Source organism: Chanos chanos, chromosome 5, assembly GCF_902362185.1.
Source record: "Chanos chanos chromosome 5, fChaCha1.1, whole genome shotgun sequence".
Lineage (NCBI taxonomy): Eukaryota > Metazoa > Chordata > Actinopteri > Gonorynchiformes > Chanidae > Chanos > Chanos chanos.
Window position 1 is genome coordinate 31,547,277 of NC_044499.1, and position 17,606 is coordinate 31,564,882.

The following is a 17,606-nucleotide window of genomic DNA, read 5'->3' on the forward strand; positions in this document are numbered from 1 at the left end:
TCAGTCTGGCAGATATTTAAACCCTGCAAGTGTCCCTCGTGGTAACTAAACGATGGGAAAGGCTTTATCCCATTGCACTGTTTATCTGCAGTTATGGGAAAATCTGAAGCCCTGAGCAGTTTTTTGCTTTCGCCGCTGCTGTTTTTGTCATTGGTTGTACGGAGGATACAATTTTGGATATACTCTTGTTTAGGTCTCAAAATCCATTTTCACACTGTAGACTTTGTTTTACTAGATTAGGATTGTCATTTTCCTTCTCCCAGGTTCACCTCGACTGACACAGCCTAAACATACTGATTTGATATTTCAGCTTTTAATAAAGCACAAAGGATACTATTACTTCCCGCTAAGTTCACTTGAAAAACTTTTGTTATTATTATTTTTAACTTACCACGCTATAAAAGCCGCTGCCAGTAAGTCTGCATTGAGTCTGTACAGGACTTTTTTCTAGTGTACTATGTCACACTGCCCTGGAAAAGGTTTGACGTCCAAGATTCGGCTCATTTTTCTCACAGAGCTGAGCCAAGATCAGACCTCTGCCAAGGAACCGGAAAACCCTTCAGCAAACCCTTCAGCAGAAAAATCTAACCACATAACATTATATTTTCAAGTTCCAATAATCCAAATTTAGGAGATTATAATTTTTAGATCAATTTAGAGGTTTATTATTATTATTATTATTATTATTACTACCGATTAATAATAATTAACGCATAACCGTCATGTACGCCGGACTGACACAACGAAGCACCGAAGAAAGTGATTGTAGAGTCCTGGGGAGAAAGTAATGTCGTGGGGAGAAACAGCAGGCTATTCTCCTTATCCGACTGACTTTCTCAAGACTGTAATTGCACACATATGAGGTTTAAACTATCAAGATTCTAAGTGCGGCGCGAACAGGGACACTGTGCGCTCATCTAGTGTACTCAGGAGGCAAACCAACAAGCACTTCAGAGAACATGGAGGGAAATTTAATAAATAGCGCTGAAATACACGTCACAGATGAAACGGAGCGCGATTTCATACCGAGAAGCTCCACTGTCTTTCTGTCTCTTCCTTCATTACTGCTAATTCATCGCAACTTGATGGACACCCCCCGCTAGTTCTAGCAGAAGGCGAAGGACAGTGACGTGAAAAGGAGAAGGTCTGGTCCTCGGGAAATAGCAGGGGATGCATTCTTGAGGATGTGGCAGTATTTCACAGCAAACATCATGCCATTCTGCAAGCGCTTCTGGTGGGTTATGCGTATAACTGCTGAGAGTCCGGATATTTGATCAGGGCGCGCACCATGGACTCTGCGGAGGTAATTGTGTCTCTCTTGGTCGTAATGATCATTATCGTATCGTTGCTGTCCAACGTGCTGGTGCTGATTTGCTTTTTGTATAATCCAGAGATTCGCAAGCAGGTGCCGGGTCTGTTCACACTCAACCTAACCTTCTGCAACTTGTTGCTTACGGTGTCCAACATGCCACTGACTTTGGTGGGACTCGTTAACAAGGACCAACCTGGCGGTGACGGATTCTGTAAATCCGTTGGTTTCTTGGAGACGTTTTTGACTACGAATTCTATGTTGAGCATGGCAGCACTCAGCATTGACAGGTGGATTGCTGTTGTTTTTCCCTTGAGCTATCACTCCAAAATGCGGCACAAAGATGCTGTAATCGTACTTGGCTACACGTGGGTGCACTCCATGTCCTTTTCAACGGTAGCCGCGTGTCTCTCTTGGGTGGGATATCATCAACTTTATGCGTCCTGCACGCTCAGCAATGTGAGAGCAAACCACAATCGGACCCAGTTCGTTATTTTTACAATTTCATTTCACTCGCTGACGTTTCTCCTGTCTTTTGTCGTGCTGTGTGTGACTTACCTCAAAGTGCTTAAAGTCGCGCGTTTCCACTGTAAACGGATTGACATTATTACAATGCAGACGTTAGTCCTACTCGTGGACATACATCCAAGGTAAGAACCCTCTCCGAGCAAGGTAAATCCCGTGCTATACGGAATACATGAAGATATGTGTTAATATATTCATGTTTTAATTGGCTGTTTTGTTCGTGTATATACAGGCTTGTCGGACAAATTTATAGTGTATATGTAAAGAACAACTACATAGATTTCCAGGGTGAGCTAGGCTAAACAGTTTTAGATATTATATGGCAAAGCTGGAAATTTGATGTGGCGAGAAGATTAAAGGTGGACATTAATCTGCTCTGACAATATTTCCGCGCCAGACAGCACCACTGAAATATAAGGGTAATTTTTTTCGGGTGGGGGGCGGTGAAAGATGTCATTCTGTCAACTTTGATGACATAGTTGATCCCGGGAAACCAATTTATGTGTAGAAACACTCCCTCATCATGAGCTAATATGAGCCATAGGTTTTTGCTTTGCCTTATGACCAAGGGAGCTTACAGATAATATTAATGGGAACTTATGAAATTGAGTATCTCAATGCTATTAGAATACAGTGACCTAAGAAAGAATCCAAGGGAGGGGCTGGTTGCTAAAGCTGGTATTGAAAGCACTTCATTTGACATTTCAGCACTGCACTATCTGCTCCTAAACCTGCTCAATTTGTCCATTAATTTTTCATACTTCATCTGTATTGTGGTCAGTACTGGCCATAATCTCACAGGATATTGCAAGGAAAAAAAGTTTTACCCTTTTGGAACTGTTATGTTACATCACACACATATAACCTGGCATTTCTAATGAGACAGCACTCTTATTCTCTCTTTCACTTTTCTCTTTCTCCTTCTCTCTCTTTCTGTCTGTATTATACATCTCTCCCCCATTCTCCCTGTTTTAACTTCCCCCCTGTACTCACACATACTTTCTCACTCTTACTCACTGGATCCCTCATTCTCACACACACAGACTCATACTGGCCTTTCTGTCTTGGCAGTGTACGACAACGATGCCTGGAGGAACAGAGGAGACGGCGACAGCGAGCCACCAGGAAGATTAGCACTTTCATTGGCACATTTGTGGTCTGCTTCGCTCCCTATGTGATCACCAGGTGAGACAACCCAGAACTCCCCAACCCCCACTGGTCCCATCACCTCACCCAACCCCATACACTGCAGAAGCATCACCACCGAGCTGACTACATGAAAACTGATATTTCACTGCTGCCACATATGCCTTTTCATCCTTCAGTTTGTTTAATATGACCTCTAAAAAATGTTACCCATTTGTTTTCATATCAAGAAATTTCTGCAAAAGGTAAAGGGCTAGAAAGTTATGAAACATGTTCACTTTGTATAAAAGTCAGTAATTATCAATAGAAAGGGGCAACACCAAAACACTAAACCCCACCTCATTACTTCTACCTCTATGTTTCAGAAAGATGTACTGCTGCTTAGTGATAATTAGGCTGGGGGAAAAGGGGGAGTTTTATAAACATCCTGTCTTTTCAATAGATTTAATTGGGGTTTTTTTTCAGTGCAGTTAGCTGGGACTGTTAGGCATTGTGAATATATGGTTGGCAGCTCTCTCAAGTTAAGCAGGTACCTTGTCATCAGTTATGTCTGAGATACAGTGGCTCAAACCTTAAGTGGACTAATGAAATGCAAAGCTGGGCTTTTGGAAGTGCTCCCCATTATATGTGTGTGCAACGTGGGTCATCTGTGTGTGTGTGCATGTGTGTGTGTGTGTATGTGCCTGTGTAAGAGTATGTGTGTGTGCATGTGTGAGTGCGTGTGTGTGTGTGTGTGTGTGTGTGTGCCTGTGTGAGAGAGAGAGTGTGAGTGTGTGTGTGTGTGTGTTGAGGCAGCTAAGTGGGTGGGTGTTATCACTGAGCGGACTCAGTAAATCCAGTTATAATTCGTCCGTCGCCCTTGTTCTAACTCAGTGACTCAATGTCATCCCTGGTCTCTCTCTTCCCTGAAGCGAGGCGTCATGGACGATAAGCCCGGGAGGCGATGCTGTCAGAGGCTGTTTAAGACTGCTGAGAACACCAGTGCTGTACAATGAGTACTTTATGTGTCATGGTTATCTTCACATTATTTCTCATGCTTCCCAAATACCCAAACATATACCCAATAACACTATCTTCCCCCATAAGCCACTGAGTTCGTTAGCAGGCAGAAATGCTTTCCTTCTCTAACCCCCCCCCCCCTCCCCCTCCCAAACTAGGAGAGGAAAAAAAAGACTAAAAACAAAGTGGATTGTAAAGGAATCTGAGGAAGGAGAGAGAGAGAGCACTGAAACACATTCAGTGGAAAGTAACAGAAGGTCTCAGGGCTTCTGTGGTGTAATGGTAGCTTTAATTGCCTGTTTGCCTCCAGTTCATAGGCATTCCTCTGCAGAGTGAAGTCACGCTTGTATCAAATGATGATAAAATTAATTGGATTGTTGCCGACTTTCAGGCGGCTCACAGGGGTTGTGTTGCCCTCAGCTCCGGCTTTTTTGCTTTGTTGGGTGAAAGCTTGGCAGCTCAGTAAAATTGGTTGAGTCTGAGAACACGAGAAGAAATTCCCAGAACACTAGGGGTTCAGTCTAGTAAGTCAACAACAGAGGAAAGGGCAAAGTTTTATAATAAAGGAAAGAGCCATCTAAGCATAGCGGTGGATTCACGTTTTGACAGTTAATTCTGTAAAGTTCTTTGGTCTGTTCTGTAAGCCTGTTGTTTCTTTGAGTCTACCCTGAAGGTGGGAACGGTTGCAAGTGACCTGTCTGAATCTCCTGACAATGAGCAAAAACACATATACTTGTCATATACTTATGCTGTCATTGGTTGTAATGGGAATATGTGCACATGTCCCTATCAGAGGTTTTTTACTGCATGTCAGGAGATGCTACTCCAGGCACTGGGCTTGCAATCATAGCTGTTACGAGGAGTTTGGCTGTAAAATAGGTGAAATGGGACAGTCAAGCTGTTCAGCATGGTGACATGACTGGGTGTGGCTGCAACCGTGGTGAAGTATCATGAGTGTAAACATGGTGATGTCATACTTCCCTCTCTCTCTCTGTGGCAGAATTCTGGAGCTGTTTCCAGCAGTATCTATTAACCAGCACTGGGGAGTGGTGACTAAGTGCTTGGCCTACAGCAAAGCAGCCTGCGACCCCTTCGTCTACTCTTTGCTCCGGCACCAGTACAGGAAAACCTGCTCTGACATCATCAACAGACTACTAAAACGCAGCTCTCTAAACTCGTCCGATCGGGGAAGAGAGAACAGACCCAACACCATTGTACAGACAGTGGAGTGAGTGCGCCGGGATATGAGAGTGCGACACTGGAAACGAGACTAGCCTGAGGAAAAGGAGAAGCAAAACAAACCTCAAGAGTTGTTCAGCCACAGGATGGTGGTCCTTCCTTTAACAGTCGTAAAGGATGGTAAAGTTTCACTTTGTTCTGTAGACTTCAACGCACAATTTATCTAAGGTTTGCCTTGTTTTAAAAGTGAACTTCAGCAGGCTTGCTGCTGTTGCTTTGTAATTTCTCAAGCCCACTAATGGACCATTCAGACTTGTGATGTAGGGGTAGCTATTGACCTCCAAGTGAAACATTTATTGTAGCTCATGGATTTGGCATGCTGTGCTAATGTGACAGGAAAACTGCACATGGATTTGAGCTGCAAAGCAAAGCTTGGGTCAAAAAGTCACTGGCACCATTAATCTGAAACCTGAAGATTTCTTTTGGACCATTTTAACATTTCTGTCTTTCACCATCAGGCGTCATGAGCTAAAGTATTGGTGCAATTTTAGGACTACACTGTCTCAACAGGAAACAAATGTACTTTTTGACAATGATGTTGACATGTAGCATTAGAAACTGGCTCAAGCCACACCCTGCACACTGGAGTTTTGTGACACAAGCAGCTGTCTCATTGGCAGCAGTGTATGTCTTACTCCCCCCAGTAAAACTATGACATTTGTGTGCAACTTTGAAATGCACTTTTTTTAAAGTGTTTGAACAACAAGCTGAAGTGAGCTTGATGTGAACTCAATACTCTGTACTCAACAGAAATGAAAAGGTGCGTTTTTTTTTTCCTATTTAACATCCCAATACTGAGCCCCTAGAAGGATCAATAGGGTAGCTGTTATTTTAACTTTAGCTGCTAATACATCAGAACTCTCTGAGCCACAGACTTAATGTATGACCTCAGCGTTCTTGTAGAATCTTCTAGCAATTTTTTTTCTTATTTACAAGGCTACGGCAAGTGCACTCTGAAACCAATTAAAACTCTCCTCCCTGCAGCCTAGTAGTGGCATGAGGTGAGCGGTAATGGGAAACCCTCTGTCTTTGGCCTGGATGCTGGGTGACTGATGCCTAACCCTGGGGTTGATAGATCAACGGTAACATAATTGGCAGGTCTGCCTCGGCGTGGCCTCCGGAGCAGAGAACTGCCTCCACATATTTAGTGCCTTTCTCATGCGGCTCAATATACGTTAACAGAGGATGCCTGAAATCTTTTTGCCAAGAGAAATATGCCCCATTGGAAACACTGGCAGCCTGCTGCATTGTTTTGACTTTAATGTGTTCGGTGGTTTGCAGGCTACTCATCTACTGTGATCATTCTTAACTTTGATGACATGATGGGGAAACTGAAACTCTGATAACCCTATAGTGGTTTTAGGATGCTAGGCTCTATGATCATAATGTTTATGCTATGAAACAATTAGCTCAGCTTTTATTTTGATGAACAGAATAGTTATCTGGACTGTGATGTCATGTGAGCCGATCATAGATAACAGTTATTGACTGGTAAAGTTGAATAATTTTATTGTGAAATGAAACATGGTATAATAAAAAATACATTGATTATATTTGACCTAGAATTGTTTGAAAACAATATTATGATCACTCTTAGATTTGGCAATAAGTATTTATGTTATAGCCTTTCTTATGAATTACATAGGGGAGATTTCCACGCTTAGCTTTTGCAAAAATTTGTGATTGGAATGGGGTGGTACTTAATTCATCAATCTCTCTTGGTCTCAGAGTAAGTTAGACACTCTTTAAAACATGCATTTTCAAATTGAATTGGATTAGTTGAACTCAAATGGCACTCAGTTGGGCTAATTTTCAGAAACTAACCTTGTTTGCTCACCAAAGTTTCAATCATTCAAACTGGACATTCTGTTTTGTTTGCAAGTGTCTAGAAAGTGCTTTTGATATTTTATCAAATTGTGAAACACTTCCTCTTGTCTACAGAAAGTTAGCTAATGCCGATAACAAACACCAGGGTAAAGAGGTCAGATGTTAGCTACCATTTTTAACTATGAGGAACCACATTTTTGCCTAACTGAATACGTCAAGCCACATTCTGGAACAGAGTGCTTGATTGTTGGCTGCTGGCTCTGGAACACATTGAGTAGGCTCTGAATCACATTATCAGAAGAGTCTTGTGTAACTCTCTGCATTCACTGTAGTTTTCTGTATCAGAAGTGTAAGGTGTCTGTATCAGAAAGTGTTGATTGAACCCTATTTGTCTAGGGTCTACTTATTTATATATTTCAGTGGGTTTGTCCAGTGAATTTTTGTCCATAATGTCTATATGAAGGTCTTTCTTTCTTTGAGGGGGATCTCCAGTTGTCTGTTGGTCTTATTATCTTTGCAGGTATTAGGAGAGTATACCATTCAAAGTGCATGACTGAATCAGCTGTTGAATTTCTCAATGGCTCCCATTATATGGATTTGCAGTGTGAGTATCCTAGTAAAGGGATCTCTGTATGTGAGTTTCAGAACATGGATCTCAGAATGCGGATTCCCAAACGTGGATTCTAGAATGTGGGTACTGGTGTGAGAAGCTTAGTGTAAGGATCTCAGTATGAAGATGTTAATATGTGGATCTTAGTTAAGGATCTTGGAATGCGGAATCCAAAATGTGGATATAAGTTTGAGGATCCCAGTGTGTGGGTCTAATTATGTGACCCATGGATGATTTGTTGACAGTGAGTCTTTGAACTGTGTTTTTTTTTTTTGGTGATTCAGCACCTTTCAGTAAAGCCACCATTTTAAGTTTTCTGCAAGGGTGCAGCTAGCCATTCTTTGCTTGATTGCTTTTTATGATAGTTTTGCAGTGACAATGAAAGTAATGATTTACACCTCACTGAAGTGCAATTGTTTACTACCAATTGCTTACTGCGGTAAGGGATAGACTAAGAGACTACGAATGAGTTTTTGTCTTACTCTGTTCTCAGATTTGTAACACTGGGGATTGTCATGGGGGTGTCTATGCTGTAATACATACTGAAAACACTGCTGTCACCTGAAGAAAACTGACCTCTCTCAGTGCAGCACTCTCATTTGATTTTCAGGCAGCTGGCAAGTCAGGTAATACAGCAGAAAGGAATTTGAGGCAATGGTAAACCCCAAAAATAGGAATCAAAGTTGCCTCTGCTGTGTATCATAGGTTGAAGGGCATGAAATTGAACCGTACTGTACATGGAAATGGTCAGAATCTGGATTTTAGAGGACTGTTTCAATTTTTATTCTTTTACTTCACAGAGGCAGCTAGCACAGCTTTTGAATTAGCACTCCATCACATTAAAACGTGATGACATTTCCCCGAGAGCAGCTCCATCCTGCCAAAGTAATACACATCAACTCTAATGAGCAAAAAATCACCCACACTTCATTTGCTAATGACACATTGTGAACTGGCAGCAGAATCTGTTACTCGGCATTTCAGAGCAGAACTGCTGATCAAATCTGCTAAAAGGATTGGAATAGCAATTAATGATTGGTTCAAGCTCCAGTTACCCTGGTTGACCCAATATAAATTTATACAATTGAATTATGTGTATGTGTAGGAATTCAAAAGGGGAAAAAGCAGAAATTGTTATGTGTGAACTGTATAGGTTCTGTCATATTTCATGCTCTTTCCAAATTTATCTGGGTTTCAAGAGCTTTTTGCTTCAGTGATTTTTGTTTGTTTGTTTGTTAGTTTCTGTCTTTGTTTTTGGTCAATATATGATTTCTATGAGCTTTCTATGAATCTTGTATTTATGAAATATCATTGTTACATTTCTGAAAAACTCTAATGTATTCATAAATTAGCATAAGGCTTTTGGGAATTGTCACTGCATGTGGTTTACATTGCCACAATTGAAATATGGGCAGCTACTGTTTCTTATCACAAGATTATATGTAATGAACTGCTGTGTGATGGAACTCAGAATACATTGTGTGTAGAAGGTACATGGTCCATGTTTACAGAACTATAACAGGTACAGTCAGTAACATTCCTGTGCGTTTTTTCATGATCTGCTCACTTAAACTCTGACCGAACGATTGAAACCAAGTATTTGTGCTAATAACCTTTGCTGCAAACTTTTCTAGTAATAGATACAGATTTATTTACAGATTTTTTTATGTCTCAGTCTAGTTTTTTCTTTTTTTTTCCCCTATTCTCTTTTTTTTTTTGGGAGGCCAATTCATAAATCATGTTTGCTTGTAGATTGGACTTCATTTTGGTCACACGTCATGGGAAAATTGATTGCCTTGCCTTCAATATGAAGCTTGATATAATCTGGATTATATGATACTCAATCTATAGCCTGTAGAATATGAGTTGATTGACATTATCATGAAAAGAAAAGAGAGCTTATTGGAGTTTCATTGCCTTATGAAATTTTTATTTATACCTCACGGATCTGTGTAACACTTTGGTTTTGGGCATGTAACTAACAGCTACATAATACCATCATTAGAAATGCACAGGCAGATATTACAAGTACTAAGTATGTACCTGTGTATTTCGAGACATAGCCGAGATCTGTGGTAATTTTGTCAACATGGATATTTTACTGAATCTTATAGTTGTGAATGCTGACTAACAAAGATGCAAAGGAAACTGTAGCATACGGATTGGGGAGGAATTCCATGCCTCATAATTTTGTTCCAAAAGTAAAGACTGAGTGACTCCTCCTAAAAGAAATGTTAACACGCTATATGATAGTGGAGTCTTGCTGTTATTTTGCACTGAAATATGATGTATATGTTTCACTCGAATGAGAAATATGTAAAATGTGCTGTTTCTTAGTGGCATAAACCTCTACAAAGATTTAAAAACATCATTACATACACAAACAAACAAACAACTTTTAGATTGTAATAACTGACAATGTTTAAAAGTGAAAAATATTTTTGTGTAAAAGAATATCCATGTGATTGCTGTTTTAGAGTGTGTGACTATAAATGGAGATATTTTATATTTAAGTGGTGTTTATGAATAGATGCCAGTGACACTAAAGAGTGTTTTATCTCTGTATGTGAACTCTCCAAAATAAAATATATAACGTAGAATGTGTAGTACGTTTTTGAAATAGATATATGAAATCTATACGTTATATCAATATATTTATCAAAATCAGTTTATCTGGAGACAGTTCAACACCTCTGCTTATGATGATGATGATGACAATGACGATGATGAAGCAGAGATGCTCACAAGTCATTTTTTGCACATCCAAGTTGAGTCTCAAGTCTTTGAGCTAGAGTCCAAGTCAAGTCTCAAGTCTTTGGTCACAAGTCCAAGTCAAGTCTCAAGTCTTATGGTTGTAATGAGCGTTCTATCATCTGCTGCGTGCCATCCGGTCTGCTCAGAACACTGACCACTTTATATGATCACTTTAAACTGGCTATTGCAATGCAGTATGAAAAAAACACACAATGAAAGCTTTCCTTTAAAAAGTTAACAACTGTATTTTGCAGCATTCACTCATCTTTTCAAAATATTCAGAGAACATTGATGCTGAGTTAACATGTTTGCTAACATGGCACTAATGTTAACTCATCTTTCACACTACCAAGTGACTGACTGAGCTATCTGAGTGCGTTTTGAGGTGCCCAATAAAATTTGATGTGGTCAGTCCAGCATCCTTCATTTTGATACCACACACCTTGCATTTAGCCATTCTTTTGTCTGGCCCTTGTGTGAAGGCATTACAGCCAAAGGTTATCACAAACGGCACAGCAGCTGCAGGTATGCTCGCCATGGTTACTGTGTTGTTACTGCAGCCTACACTCATCTGTGGTTGCATGTAAGCGTAAAGTTACATATGATAATAAGGGAGGGAATGACATGCAGCTCATCAGACATTTCCTTAATGTTAATGCGCCAAATAAATAAACAAACGCATAAATAAATAAAATAAAGATTGTTCACAAGTCACAAATCTCGAGTCTGGGTCAAGTATCGAGTCTTTTGAGGACGAGTCTCAAGTCAAGCTGCAAGTCACTATGTGCGCAACTTAAGTGCGACTCAAGTACAAGTCGCAAACTTGAGTCCCCATCTCTGTGATGAAGACTATGTTGAAAATGGTCCCCATACCCAAAAGAATGAAAAGTACTTAACCTTAAAATAATTTCATGTAGTACAAAACATTTCAGAAAATACATTCTAATAAGAGCACTATTTGAAATTATATCACTGAATTTTATCGTCTGTTAATTAAAAAAAAAAAATGTTGCTAGTCCAGCAATGTATGCCACCAAAAAGCAAATACTTTTAGTTTGGTTGTGAGTAATACAAAGAGCATTTTAATGTCAGACTGAAAACACTTGTCTCTTACAATGATTAATTCTAAGGGATGTCTCTCTTTGTTTGTGAAACCGTGCTGAGTATATGCTGAGTAATATTTTAAGTGTGTTATTTGTGTAATTGTTCTATGTTAATATGTGTCATGGGTTTAGAGTTATGAAGCACTCACCAAGAGCCTCTTTAGTATCTGAAGAGTTTCCAGAGAAATTACGTCAACATCGTTTCTTTAGTTAAGAGGTTTATGGTCCCACCGGTGACCCCACAAGGCCACCAAAGAGAACATAAATCAGTATTAAAAAGGTTTCAGAGAATGCAATGGGGCAGACAAGGGACAGCAGTTGACTCTTTTGTAACACGTCGCAGTTCAGGTTTGTCTACCACCTGCAGGCTCTCTTCTGCTTCAGGGAAGGTTTTTCCTCTTCACACTGTTCTGTTCCTGGTAATTAAATGGCCACGCTTGCAGTGGGTGATGGAGTAGTGAATGGCTGTGATTTCCAACCCCTGAATCATACCTCTGGTGTTGAAGAGAGCCTCCAGGTGCAGAAGTGGTTGGAGGTTAATCACAGTTGGAGGACTCTGACTCTGTGTGAGGTACATCTCAGCGCTGGAGCTGTCCCTGCTGGGCTGAATAGGCCAAACAGAGAGCTGATTATATGATGCTTTAGAAACAAGACAGTGTGAAAGTGTTTCTTTTGTGCATTTTGCAGTGTGTGTGTGTGTGTGTGTGTGTGTGTGTGTGTGTATGTGTGTGTCTTGCAGAGGACCTCTTTCAGGTTGATATGTCAGTGTATGATGCAGCAGTCCACAGAACCACACTATGTTTTGAATCCCTGTTGTGCTCAGGCCAAAAATGTTCTCACTCTGAAATAGCTTCCAGACAGTGGAGAGCAAGCCATAGATAAGATCCATCTGTGTATGTGGCGTTGCTCACATAATCGACAACACTGTGCTTTGACTCTCTGCAAGCTGTAATAACATCTCCACACCATACCACGTCATGGACTGGACACGTATGTCTACTTAAAGACTGAAACCAAGTGAATTATCCTGTTTAAAATGTTCATTTTGCCAATGATTTGGTTGGTTTTCACTCAGCCATTTCCCCTGGGAACTGGATTCCCGGATGGGTTATCCGAGTTTATTTTTGCTTATCGTTCCTTAATTTCCCTCTTTCTGTTCCCTATTGTCAGAAAACTGTCAACAACCCCTCATTCTCAACGGTTCAGCCAAATGCCAAATATGTTTCCCCAAGATGGGAGCAGCGGTCAACGTTGCAGGGCAAGAGAGAGAGAGAGTGAGCAAGAGTTTGCATGGTGCCAGCCTCCCATGGGATCTGTAAAAATACACATTAAAACACACACACACACACACACACAAAACATGCAAACACTTCAAAAGGCTGGCAGAACTTCAGAGGGACAGTGAGGCTTTGAACTGCTGTGGGGGTCAGATGAAGACCGAAGGCCTCCTGCACATCTGTACAGCATCCAGCCTGTATGGAGAGAGAGGGCAGAGGGGTCCGAACTCTGATCCACTCCACATGAGTCCGTCTGAAGATAGCCACACATGCCAGGGACCCCCCTCCCGTCAGCAGCCTCCCATTGCAGTGGGCATATTCCAGCTCTGGGAATATTTGAGACTCCTACTTAACATCAGGTGCCTAATTCTGACCTGCACAGAATGCTGCAACAGACACATAAAAAATGCACTCCAGTGTTGGTAGCTCTTGTTTTTCAATCAAATGTTTAGTTCGGTCTCTCATCTGTTAAGCAGTTGTTTGTATTTATCCAATGTTGAAATATTTAAAGTTGCAATTGGGAGGAACAGTGTATCACAAACACAGATGGCTTACAGAGGAACTGGTTAGACTGTGATATGAGGTCTACAGCATCATTACTGCTTAGCGTGTACTGTGTCTGGGGATCAATAATGTCAATGGTGTCTCTCTCAAGCCCAATAACAGTCCAGTTCCATTGTCTTAGAGAGGAAATTGCTGCACTATATTAATACCATATCAAAGACAATGCAACCCCTTCTTGAGAACAAGATAATTGGTTGTCTTCCAGTACCTTCTCCCACTCAGCGCTCTGGTGAAATGCCAGGTACTGCCTGCCGGATAAGCCCAGGAGGTGTCTGCTGAAAGTGTGTGGAGGAGAAGAGTGGGGAGGCTTGGGGATCTCCAAATATCACAGGTCTAGGGGTCTGTTTTCATGGCACAGATTAAGTGTACTCCATGACTAAAAAGGAGTTTTAGTAAAAGAGGAAAAATTAGAAAGAAGAATGTTTAGATCTAGAAAGATTTTAGAGAATATCTACTAGAAGTGAAATGTTGTTCATAACCATTTTTTATTTATGGCCAGAAAACTGCTCATAAATGCACGAAGGAAGCTCAGCTCCCCCGCAGAGCTGGTGGGGGAATTAGGCAGCTCTGACAGCACTGGAGAATGCAGGGTAATTAACGACTCATCTCCAAGACAGTCATTAGATAGAGCATGAACTCCTGTATGAGGTTAACACAATCCATGCTTTTCATTGGTGGTTCAGTTCAGTGCTAGTTTGCTGAGTAACTGTGATTTCGAAACACACCTGTAATATGTAATAAACCACATTCATACATACACACACCCTCACTCTCTCTCTCTCTGTCTCTGGGTGATTGACAGAGGCCTGACCATAGTGTTGCTGTAGTTTGAGTCTTCTCATATGTTCTCTTTTAAGAAGCCATGTAAAATGTTCTCAGGCTGATTTAATGTCAACATTTATTAATTTTTATTTTTTGTTGTTGTTTTTGGGTTTTTTTTGTTTGCTCTATACATTTCAAATGTCAGGCATTCACATTATGAACAAATGCTCATAAAGCAAATAACATTGTTAGAGATGATCGGAAATGCGAATGAACAGAGATACATTCCAAGCAGCACAGCACAGGTTCATGGTAAATATTAGTGGATATCAGAGTAAATGCAAACTGTTACAGCGTTTTTCTCTTTTCTTCTTTTTGTTTTCTTTGGTAAATTTGCAGACAAGGCCTTACTTTAAACAATACCCTGCTTTCACTGATACAACTCTTCCTCAGAAACATATTAAATAGTATTAAATGAGAGAAAAACAGCTTTAAAATATACTTTTACAAAATAAAAAACATTCTTTATGTGCATTAGATCAAAGCTTTACTCTTTAAACAACACAGTCTGATCAGATAAGATCGTAATATATTTTCAAAACTTTCTTGAATTTTTTCTTGTAATTTTAACAGTAACCGTAAAGTCAGACAAACTAGTTTATTATCATTTGGAGTTGTACAGAGTGAATCTGTAGACAGTTCAACACATAACAGTGTCCAATGATAATGATTCCTATTAAAAGGAAGTCTCAGTCAAATGAAGTTAATTACTTGATGATGATACAAATAGTCCTTTAATTCTGCCACTGGATTTGCAAGCTGTGTTTTACATCAAAGGCCAATTCACAAATAATGTCACCAAACATATCCTCCATTACAGTGAGTTGTAATACCCCATATACTCATGGTAATGCCTAAAACATTAACCAGAAAGTGTAAACATGGATTAAGTCTGAATCTTAATTGAAGTGTCTGATTGGGCGTGACTGTAATTTCAGGAACGACAACATTGATCTAGCTTTGCCCGGTTTGTCCCCATTACCCTCAAGCTGCCCACAGCAACATCAAATGTTTGATGAACCACTATAAATGGCTTAGGATGTTTGTTTCATGCATATATTAATATTTATTTGTTAATTATGTCATGTAATTTCTGTTAATTAATAGAGATTTACTGTAAAAATCAAAAGACTTAGCTTTTACTTTTAATGCAAGTTAACAAAGAGACACACCACATCCTCTTTATTATTAGGTTAAAGCCACTGTAAGTAATGACAGAATGCTTATCGTATGCTTGAGAGCAAAAACTCTGTAACCAAGGTAACCGAAGCAGCAGCTTTCTGCGTTTATTTCCCCCAAAATCAAATGCCACTGTCAGCCTTGTGCAGGCAGGCTGAGCTCTGTCTTTTTCATAAAAAGTTTCACTGGCAGCAACAGGAGCACAACTAGTCCCCAATCGATCTCTCTCTCTCTTTCTCTCTCTCTTTCTCACTCTTTCTCTTTCTGTCTCTCGTTCCCTATGTCCCAAGACGCCTCTGTCTGGGGCGTTTCTGGATCTGTCGGAGGGGTAGCTTTATGGGCTGCTTGCCAAACTTCTCCATGATCTCTTTAATTCGGGAGAGGTTTGTGCGACTGACGACAAAGTCGCACCTAGTGGCGCCAATTTCGTAACCCACTTCACACACTTTGCTGCTGGGGCTGTAGCCATCTGCCCTGGCCGTGACTTTATACTCTCCAGGGTTCAGGAGTCGCCAGTAGTCCCCATCCGTGGCTGAGAGAAAAGAGAGAGAATGCTGCTGTCAATAACAGACTTGACATGTTTTTGTGGTGATCTCTAGAGGGCGCTATCAAATGTATTTTTCATGCAAGACACCCAATACTTAAACTTTTACTATATCTTGAGAAAGTCCAGTGGACCAGTTTCAAATTCATGCAGAGTCTGGTTTGGTAAGGATAACACAAGTTCCATTCAAACAGAGAGGAGAACACACCATAACTTTAACTTTGTCTCAAGAACAAACAGACTGTAGAAGCAACACCTCATGTTAAAAAATAGCATATAGCATATTCCCAAACACACATACACACAAACGCACACACAGATTCATGTTCGACACACACAAACATGTTCTAACAACTTTAACAAATTTATAACAACACTGATTTATTGATCAAGATAGCCACGTCTTTCTACTAGCATCATTTCCATGCTGTCGTTTTCATATTTTGCTCAGCTTAAATCTGAACCCCTCAGTAACTGCTCCTGACGAACTTCTTTCTTACCTGAGGCTATGACTACAGAAAGTTATGCAATCCGAATCAGGCTCGTGTCAAAGCTTGTAGTTTTTTTGGGGTTTTTTTTCTTATCAGTTTCATCAGCCTGCAAATCTGCAAGAATTATTTCGGATTCACTCCGTGAATATGACGTGTAATACCGGTAGACTGACAGACAAGTTTCAGACAGTAATGTCTGGAAAAGTTCTGCAGTGCAAAATGAAGATTTCACAAATGCAAATATCTAACACAAATGAAATGTGACAAAGTTGCTGCTGATCACAAGTGGGCCAGAGATGGAAGAGAGAGCAGTCAGGTTGCCCTTTTTTTCCCATTTCGTTTTCAACCATGTTCTAAATAACTTCAGAAACATCTCTGCCCAGAGTGTTTGTGCTGTTTTCACCTGTCTCCCTACGGCACAGGGTCTGAGTGGGTTGAAATCAAAAGCTAACCTGAGGCTAACGCAATGCCTTTCATCCACTTCTCATTTGCTCGATGGGCAAAGTTTTCACCTTCATACAAATCCACCAGTAACACTCACTCACTCTCTCTCTCAGACACACACACACACACACACACACACACACACACACACACGGCCTCCAGGGACTGTGAAATATGATTACTGTCATTTACAGTCAGTCACCGAGCCCTAAGTGAATAAAAACCTACTATTACCAATGTTCGTAATGCTGTTAAACCAATGCCATGATCAGCATTGCCAACGTTGCACAGCTAGGCTAGGTTCAGTAGTAGTCTAGTTATCCTTTTAGATAACGTAAAGTAGTTTGCTGCAGTGTAGTTAGCATCTTTTTCATATCCATTGTATGTTTTTTTGGTCCTTGAACTATAAGTAAAGGAAACAGAGGTTTCTGTGATGTTAATAAGAAGATATGCCCATTTGCACTGTATTTTTGGGGTGTTGTTCATACATTCAGATCCAGCAGCATTGGTCTGCAGGCCCACATCCTGAGAGACGTTGCCTTTCTCTGGATTCCGATGGGAGAATCCAGTGATCCAAAGCCAAGTTCTCATTCCAAAAATAAATGAGAGTCATTCATGACAGCTCAGCTGTGCAGAGATCAGTCCTAAAACACTCCTATTTCCCCCAAAATTGGACAAAAGATCAGACTTGATGAAAGTTTCAAAGTTTAAGAAGAAAGCAAAAAAAAAAAAAAAAAAGAATCCCGGAAAATCAACATACCGCTAATAATTGC

The 17,606-nt window shown here is 40.4% G+C and overlaps 2 protein-coding genes across 2 annotated transcripts in view; one reads left to right on the top strand and one right to left on the bottom strand.

Annotated features, from left to right (window-relative positions):
• Positions 1-1,288: 1,288 nt before the first annotated feature.
• LOC115813267 (G-protein coupled receptor 26-like) lies at positions 1,289-5,211 on the top strand. The gene is made up of 3 exons (XM_030775883.1): positions 1,289-1,959; positions 2,906-3,019; positions 4,980-5,211. Exons 1-3 carry the CDS (start codon positions 1,289-1,291, stop codon positions 5,209-5,211), a joined length of 1,017 nt encoding a protein of 338 aa, XP_030631743.1.
• Positions 5,212-15,632: 10,421 nt separating this feature from the next.
• Positions 15,633-17,606, bottom strand: part of cpxm2 (carboxypeptidase X (M14 family), member 2) — a 33,732-nt gene continuing 31,758 nt past the window's right edge. The window contains exon 14 of the mRNA XM_030774318.1: positions 15,633-15,886. Coding sequence (XP_030630178.1) covers positions 15,633-15,886 — 254 coding nt within the window. The remainder of the gene's footprint in view (positions 15,887-17,606) is intronic.